Source organism: Homalodisca vitripennis, chromosome 1 (assembly GCF_021130785.1).
Source record: "Homalodisca vitripennis isolate AUS2020 chromosome 1, UT_GWSS_2.1, whole genome shotgun sequence".
In the NCBI taxonomy this organism is placed as follows: Eukaryota; Metazoa; Arthropoda; class Insecta; order Hemiptera; family Cicadellidae; genus Homalodisca; species Homalodisca vitripennis.
In genome coordinates, this window is record NC_060207.1 from 132,824,889 (window position 1) to 132,834,724 (window position 9,836).

At 31.6% G+C, this 9,836-nt stretch overlaps 1 protein-coding gene across 1 annotated transcript; it reads left to right on the plus strand.

Moving 5' to 3' along the window:
• The first annotated feature begins 589 nt into the window (after positions 1–589).
• LOC124371442 (39S ribosomal protein L51, mitochondrial) lies at positions 590–8,614 on the plus strand. The gene is made up of 2 exons (XM_046829774.1): positions 590–758; positions 8,059–8,614. The coding sequence occupies exon 2, from the start codon at positions 8,070–8,072 to the stop codon at positions 8,565–8,567; it is 498 nt and encodes a 165-aa protein (XP_046685730.1). The 5' UTR covers positions 590–758; positions 8,059–8,069; the 3' UTR covers positions 8,568–8,614.
• Positions 8,615–9,836: the final 1,222 nt, after the last annotated feature.

Below are 9,836 nucleotides of genomic sequence, written 5' to 3' on the forward strand. Positions count from 1 at the left end.
AAGCTCCCTCGTGATCTCTTTCTTTGAACATTTCTCTGCATGATTCTCTGCTAGGTATTAACGTATGTAAAACTGCACAGTCTACTTCCATGTCTATAGCGGCTTCTTGAAGAAGAAGTAAAGCTGCGGCACGCACATGTATATAGTCCGACATGACTTGAGGTTGGGACCAGACTGCTGCACTGCGCCCCGATATTGCGCGTCTAGGAAGACACTTAATTCCCGCGATCACAGAATGTCAACAACGCATTTAGATGCGCGGCGCAGGAAAATACGCAGCGTTGTATAATGCGCGTCTAGGAAAACGTCCCTTAATTACTCCAAGAGTCTTAAGTAAAGTGCAAAATAAAAAAAAAAAACACATGAATTATTAATGTGTTGCAAATGTAACGTACACAAATAACTACTCATACTTCAGTACAGAAATTATATAATTTATATCCTGGATCATGGAACGCTCTGAATAATCTAATTTCAGACGTTTGTATGGCCTATTCTTCTATTATTTTATTCATCAATGTGCAGTGAAAAATAAATAATTCTCTGAATTACCAAGCAATCACAAAACTAAGATTTGTGAGGCATCAAGAGAAGTAACCCCAAGGCTGCATCTAATCAAGTAGTGAGAAAAAAAATGTTACATTAGATATTTTTTTTATTTGTTTAAGCATAACCATAACCTAAAAGCTACTTTAAGTTGAATTGTCGAAGGTAATTTACGACCAAATACTCCAGCTTGTACTTTTTCAATATTTTTGGTAGGTATTACGTTTATTTAAAAGTTGGTTGTATTAAATAGTAACATTTCGGCTACAGTATAATAAGCGGCCCCTAATGCGATTATCAAACCAAATTTATCTATCGATTAGAACTACCCAAATTATAAATGGTGACTTATTTGCAACACCATTACCAGTAACAGTAAAACATTTTTTCTATTTAACCCATACAAGTTACAATTTTATTTTTATTGTGTTTTTGAAAAGGCTTTAACCCTTTGGCTATTCTCCAATTTTTAAAACCTTTTGCTAAAACAGTTCACCTCTAAGTGACCATTTTGCAGGGTTTTGCTTGAAAATTTGTAATCTGATAACATTCATTATATTTTCTTTAACCCTTTTAGCGCCAAGAGCCTTTAAATGCTCAACCTGTTACATCATAAGGGTAGGGTACGATAAGCGGACCTGGTTTTTTATATCGAAGAATGTAATCATCGATACCTAATATTTGCATCTCAAATCCTAGACTATCAATCGATATAAAAGTGCCTGTAGTCCGCAACAACAAACATGTTTAAAATTAAATTGTGAATTTAATATTAACAGTGATCAAACAAATTAGGCCTATTATAACCAAAATTAGGAAAACTGAAGACGACCATATTTACTCCTCTCACAGTTACATTTGTTTCTTTCCCACAAATTTCACATAATTGGTTTTTCGGTACGAGTCCTACATGTTGAAGCCACGAAAAACATGTCTTATCATCGTTCAAAACAATGTTGTGTAGTTTTATAAAATTGACTGCCATTCTTAATAATCAAACGTTACTTATGTAAAATTGAAATATTACCTTACGTGTATTACTTGAAAGTGTTTACAGCGGTAGATATAGATTATTTAAGTTAATTGTTCAAAGTAATTAATTTTTATTGATTGATTATATCGATGGTTATGATTGAGTAATATCGTTTGCCAATTTTGATATAAAAAACCGGGTCCGCTTATCGTACCCTACCCCATCATAAAACGCCAAGAGCCTTTATTTAGGCTCAAGCTAGGTTGGTGATATAAAGCCAAAAGCTTATATATAGGCTTGGACAAGTTCGGATGTTAAGTGCTAAGAGCCTTTATCTAGACTCTCAACATTTTCATGCAGTACACAACCATTTATTGACTAATATCAGTAAAATTAGCACTGATTTATGTATTTTGTATTCAAACAAAATAACAATATACACTAAAATGTTTTATCTAACGGAACATGCGTTTCTATAGTAAAAGTCAGTTTTGTACTTCACAAGTCTTTCTCCATTAAATATATTACACTATAATATAGAAGTTTGTTGAGTAAATATTTTTCAGGCATTTATTCAGCTCTTAATTAATACACAAAAAATGTAAAAAGTATTTAACTTTTAAAGGTATACAATTTTAACAGATCAACATTTCATAAATTCTATTACATGTCATTTTTCTATTAATAACGAAAAAAATTAGATCAAAATCATTAGTTTAAGATAAAATTTAGCGAAATGAGAACGATTTATATCCGTGTGTCATAATTTGTAAAATTGCCTTGTTGCTACTGTGACATACCCCGCGGCAGCGCCACGGCGCCCGACTGGTCAACCCGCACCAGTAACTCTGGTGTTATGTGACGCGACCTGCCCAATATACTTGGTGCTAAAAGGATTAAATTAGTTTTCTTTTTTAGCCCATAAACTTGCATTAGAAAAAAGTATGGGGAGACTTTAACCCTTTAAGGAGTGTGTGTAAACTGTACATAATGAGTAAGGACGTCATATGACGTATATTGTTATAGTGGCCCAAAGGAGTACGGACATCATATGACGTTTAGTCTCTGTATTTTTGTATTATCATAAATGCGATGCTATTACTGATTACCTGTCTGTAAATTTTTGTCTGTAAAGTGGGTCCATCTTTCAGCAACATACTTAACTTCCATGTTTGTACTCGCAATCACTTGTAATCAGATTTTACCACCAGATCGCAGGACTCGAGGTCGCGTCGCGCGCATCGCTATTCTGTCAGAATATGCTGCCACATTATACTAGCCATTCCTTGTATACTGCATATTGTGGTCATATTTAGAGTAACATATTTGTTGAGCAACCATCTAGTTTGTTACTGTTGTCTAAATGGCAGACAATATTGATTGCCCCTGAGGAAATAAGACATTTGATTTTGAAAAAGTACTGAAATATTGACTTGTAGAACACGTCCTTTTTTATTAAGCTTTCGTAAATAAAAATTGTTTAAGAGATTTTAAAGATTTTAATTTTTTACTCCTTTTGGTAATTTTTTGTATTTCATCCATTACTCATTTTAGCCTATCAAAAGAAGACGTCATATGACGTCCATACTCCTTAAAGGGTTAATAAACGGCCTATACTCATTATTTGATTGCTATTATCTTCGATTTATGTAAAAATCGTACACAATAAAAGTTATTAAAAATTACTCTTAACAAGAAGAATCTCGTACATTACAATTTGAAATACATAAATATTATAATAACATTACAAAACTAACTATGGCCCAGACTTAGATATAAATAAATAACTGCTTTTGTGAAATTTACGAAAGAATTCTCCCCATTTGTTACCAGAAGCGAAACCCACATGTTGGAAGCTACTTAAGCAAATCTTGTCACTTGTGAGAAATATCTTGCATATTTTCCTCATATTCATCTTGATTTTCAAAGTCTCAAAGTATTAGTTACTTACTTCTTGTTGTTTATTGTTTACATTTAAATTATTATAACTAATAAGTTGAAACCATATGGTAACTTAAATAAATTGTATTACTGAATTATCCTTCAGATAAAAATAATCAAACAATTCGATAATAGCAATTGAATAAGAGTTTAGGCCGTTCATAAAAGTCTACTCAAAAGTACTTGTACGTAAGTACTCCCAACATAATAAATACTAATGCTAAAAATTATTGATGCTCTTTTAAGTTTTAGGGCTATATTATGTATGTTATTGATGATATCTTAAAAGTAGGCTACTTATAATTAATTATGAGTAGATCTTGAAAATTTGGCGTAATTTGGATAAAATATGCATGTTATACAAAAAGCAATAAATGGTGGGAATTTGAGACAATTTTTCATCAATCATGTGTACGTAATCAAGTATAAAACATTTTTTTTATATTAAGAATTTCATTCTCCACAAACTGATGTATAGATATGCTAATTCATCAAAATATTATGTTACCAGAAATGTATTGTGCAACAACGATACATCATTGTGAAACTGTTTTTAGCAAAAACACGAACAATGATAATATATCTTTGTGGAAGAGTTTCCAACAAAAACACGAACGTTGTGAAACACCCAAAGGGTTAAGTAAGATAGCAATGATTATGAGTCATTTATATTTAAATAATGTTTTTTAAGAGGTGACAAATGGTGCCGATGTATTTGAGATATTTTTTAAAGAAAAACACATTTACCTACAAAATAGTTACAATCAATACTCTTGTTTATTACTAATGCACATGGATGTTTTTAATTCATCTAACTTAATTATGTATTGGACAGCATATGATAAGCAGACCCGGTATTTTATATTGATTAGTATCACTGATACATAATATTTGTATATTGAATACGAGACTATCAATGGATATCCATGTAACTATAGTCATAATAACAGTCATGTTTGAAATTAAAATAATTAGTTTAATATACACAGTATCAATATCACAAATCATAAAGAAACAATAATAATCAAATAAACAATTATAACAGGAAATAGAAAACACTCATAAATAACGAAATAATAATAATATATAAAACATTTAGAGTAGAAAATAGTGCAATTGCAGATCTAGTTATATATTTTCTTTTTAATCAAAATGATCAACTGAGTTCAAGAATTGGTGGTTGAAAGCATCCTCCCGAAAAAAAAAAACCATACCGATTACCATGATCTATAAGCAGGTCAGTTGCTATACTACTTTTTAAATTTTGTTTTTTGTCCCTCCAGAAGCTTTCAAGTATTAGTACCAGTTGCCGGGTCTAAACAGTAGTCACTACGGTTGACGGTAAATTACGCAAAAGCACACTCACTCAACCCAATACATTCCTTTCACATGTTTGTGACTATGGTTTTTCATCCGATCGGTTTTTCGGCACTACACCATCTTTAAGCCAAGAAAAATTCTAATAAGATGATAAAAGTGAATTACGGTAATTTGTTATTATCCGAGGCCACAAAATTTTTCTTACCATGGACATAAAACACTACATTATTAGAAAGAACAGACTTTATTTGACTTACTGTGAATAATCCAGGATATAAATAAGTTTGTGTAGTTATTGGTATTAGTTACATTTGCAATGCATTCATTATTAGGATGATCAGTCCTTGTTTTCTATCTCTCAAAAGGAGGCAATGTTGGTGAGGAGGCTCCTTTGTTCCTATCTATTTATTAAGTGATATAAGTAGGTTTAGATTAGGATATCACAAATATATATCAATAGTAGTACCAAAGTTAAAGAAGCACTACCGAAGCCCACACTATAGTCAGAGGCATTTCTGATCGGTACTTTCCCTACCTCAGATCATGTTCCAGATCATCCAGCTTTTCCATCAGATTAAGTTGGATGATCTGGTACGTGACCTCGGGTCGCCGGGAAAGTACCTATCAGAAATGCCCCTGGCCATCAGTGTAGGCTTCGGTGCTATTCCGCACTTTTTAGATACAAAGAAAAACATCTCATGAGATAGTATATAAATTCAAGCTCAAATCACGTGAGCTCTCATAAATGTTAACTTTTTATATTTATAATACATACTGTATGTATGTATTTAACTACTTATATAATAACAAATAGCAGATAGGGACGGAGTGGCCTCCTCACTGATAACACTTCCTTTTGGGAGGTAGGAAATAAGAACCGTTCGTCATAATGACATGTGATTTTCATAGTAAGTCAAATAAAGTCTGTTATTTCTAATAATGCAGCTTTTTTAGATCGCCGGTGAGAAGAATTCCAAAAACAGTGGCTTCCGTATAATACCAATGTATCTATTTTTCAAATGAATTAATCAGTATTGGTTATACCGATGGTGATAATGTAATAATATTGTTTGTCAAATCCATATAAAAACTGATTCTACTTATCGTACTCTACTCATTGCTTCTTACATACTGAAAATCATATGGAAAAGAAATCTCTAGTAAACAAAACTGAATTGTATCAGTTTGCAGAGTGATAGGTTTAATGATGCTTATATAAATCCCATGGATGATCATACACCGTTAACTCATTCTTTTGTATGTAAAAATGAGGTTCCGTACAAAATTTCAAGTATGAAATATTTATTGAGATATCTTGTCACATGATACATTCACATTTTTGTTAATTAAATTATTTCATATCAATGTTTAAATAATAAGTATATTATTATTTAAACCCACCAATTGATCATAAAATGATATATATGTTGGGATAGTTAGGCTACATGTGTTAATATGTCACATGTTAAAATTGTACTGTGTTAGTTTGAAAATTTATTTATTCTTCTATTTTCTTGTTATCATGGTTACCCATAAGACCAATGTTAAAATATTTGCTAACGCTCAGCCAAATCACATGGAGTGACATGCACCATTATCACACTCAGTGTTCCTCATGTAAAAATGAAGCTTCATGTACAATTTCAAGTCTAAAAGTTTGTTCATTTTTAAGATATTATGTGGAAAGATAGGCAGACAGAAATGAATTTTTCCAGGCCCTCGAGTTATAGACTTTGCTAAAGCTCAGCTAATATATATTTATGTGTTTAAATATACAAATGAAAATGAATTTGGTATATGAGAAGACAGTGCACTATTTATTTTCATAACTTCTCTTGAGGTGTGTAATCTGTGAAGAATTCATGACCCTATGATTGTATAACTTTTTACATTTTGTTTCTTTGAGTAAAACTTATAATTTGATATTTAAACAGAAAAACTGGTCCAAAATGCTCATTTAAAATCTTGTATGTATGTGTGTGTGTGTGTGTGTGTGTGTGTACACTTTCTCGGAGAGGACCCCTGGGCTCCCACTCTTTTCTGGAGATCTCCCTCGTCCCAGAACCACTAGTATAGCAAGAGTTGCCCCTCCCTGAAAATTGCTTCTACATCCACTAAAGCATTTTTAATTGAAATTGAATAATCCTGTTGTGTGATTATTAAAAATATAGGATGCTGTAAGAAAGTATCACTGATACAGGTTTAGTAGACTGTTAATGGATTTAAAAATTGTAAACACAATTTGAATAAATCAATAATTGTTTTATCATTGAAGTTTTCCAGCTTAAACTATGTAACAACATTGCTTACATAAGTATATTCTTGAAATATTTTGCTATTAATTATATTTTCACTATTTTGGTCAGTTTTGGTTAAACATCTGTTGACTGAAGATGGCTTTGCACAATGAGGCCGAAATATTTCAAAAATAATGTGTAAGCTATGTTTTGATACTATGATGAACTACACCCGTCACATAAGTATAAGAACTAAAACCAATTTTTTGTTGTTCAAACAGTGATTACTGAAATTAATAAGTGAAATGTACAACAAATAATACAATTTATTTGCTAGTACAACTTCATTCTGTGGTAGGGTTAGCCATTGGAACATACTGTGTCTATTGTTTCAATTCTGTATTTTTCTATTTTTGTTATTTGTATAAGGTTGATTAAGTTAGTAGTACAAGTGGTTTTCATTGGTTTATTTTGTTGTGTTTATTGTTACGAACTACGGGGACAAAAATTACAAAAGCATTTTAACAGTCACAATATAAAGTTCGTGAAGCAGTATTTGCAACTTTAGAAGACGATGTTATGAATATTAAATGTTTTGTTTACGATATTTCTTAACACTTTCATTGTGGCTCTGAGTTAATCTGAGTGGTTTTGAGTACTGCAAGACCAACTATAAGGAATTTGCCTCAGTTAATGTGTTAATATATTGACTGATTATTAGTCGGTTTCAAATATTAATCAAGCTATTACAACAGTGCAGCACTTGTAAAAGATTGATTTCAATGTAGTCTTGGTTTATACCATAAAGAATTTGCCACAGTTAATGTGTATTTTTTGTTCTCTTAATACAAGACGCTTAGAATCTGTATCTAATCCTATATGACATTTGCACTGCTTCCGGAGTGACAGGATATTCTGGATGGGTAAGGTTAGTGGTAGGGGCTACCGCAAATTGGAAAAGTATTGCACTTTTGGGATACAACACATCTCCTCACAATACATTTTTTGTAATAACAATATTAATTCATTATTCTTTTGCAGATGCAGTCAACATGAATATTTTTACCAAATTTATACTTGAACCGGCAAAGATGATAGTCCCCATACAATTGCAAAGTGTAAGGTTCAGATATCATGCAGACAAGCTTGCAAAAGGGAAATTGATTAGGCGGTTTGGTTATGAAGAAAAAATGTTGGAAAGAGGCACCATACCTCATGTTGATGGGTCGAGACTTCCACACCCTATTTACAGACCAAAAGATATGTGGAATGAACGGAGAGCACTTTTTGGCCAAAATGACTATATTGATATCCTGGGCAATGACAGCCTTCATCCAACAAAAATTTTGTATGATGTTCCTGTCTGGTTGAGAGGTTTCAGGGGGAATGAATATCAACATTGTCTTCGAAAGAAAAATATGCTTCGACATGGATGTGAAAATTATGAAAAGCCATTAAAATGGCACAATCTCAACAAGAGGATAAGATTCTTATACAGATTCTTGAATAAAAAAACCAAAACTGGATTTACCAATAAAGCAAGTGGTTAATTGTTGTATAGCATAGAAATTTAGTTTCAATAAATGTATATTATTTCCTTTTTGTTATGTTTCCTTCAATCCTTTTTTGGCCTGTGTCTTTAACATCACAACAATGTACTAATAATGTTGTTTAAAACATTGGTACTAATAATATTTTTTAAATATTACTGCTTTTATCTGTTATGGCCTTTTATGTTTATAGTAAACCATGAAATAATTTTGAGTTTTAATTTAAGTCTGAGTCATGTGAATAGTTGTTTAACTAATAAAATATTTAGTTATATGAATGTTGTATGTAAAGTAATTTCTTTTCTTATTTTATAAGTAAACTTATATTTGAGAGAATAACTCTTTTTATCTGCATAATTACCATTTAAATATAACACTTATGTCAGATTACAAAGTTTTTAATGCATAGTGAATAAAATTATGCCCCATGTGTACTTTACCATCTGTCACAAGCGAATAAATGCAAAATAAAAAAAGATTTCTTTGTGTTGAGGAAATGCAAGTACCAAAAATTGAAAAAAAATGGTCTGTTATAATAAACATGGATATTTTTCTAACTTTTTCATTAGATGCACACCCATCTACATACCATTAACATCTCATCTTTACCCCCAACCATTCAATAATTAGATGACAAAGGAATTTCCATACCAATATGTTACTATTATGAAAAATTAACAAATGAAAACAGTTAAATATTTTTAGTTTATCAAATTGTGTAAACTAATTTTTCTTAAAAGATTGTTTGTACCATTAATTCTTTTAATTCACATAATTAAAAGTTATTTTATTGTACACATTTTAAAAAGCGTAAGAGAATACTCTGCATACACTGAAGATGGTCAAAGTTGTTAATGTTAAGCTCATAAACAGTGGCAGTGGTGAATTTAGGGGGAAGGAGGCTGTAGGGGCTACAGTGTGATAGCCAATTGTTGAGCTTTCTCTTTAGCATTTCATCTGTGAGGTTTCTTATTTCAGCTGGTTAATAGTTTGACAATTTTGAGCCAATGTAGGATGGCTTCTTTTCGTATAACAAAAATGGTGTGCAGGAAGGGTGTACTGGGGTCTATGATTGGTGTTATAGCCGTCAGATTATGGTGTCGGGGCAATTCTTTATTATCAGCATATAGGACCACTTCTCGGATGTATAGTGATACAGTTATCAGGAGTCTCCGTTTTAAAAAAGTTTCCCTGCAGTTTTCTCTCTGGCCAAGGTTTCCAAGCACTCTTATAGCTTTTTTTGTATAAAAGATTCTTTGGAGATTACCT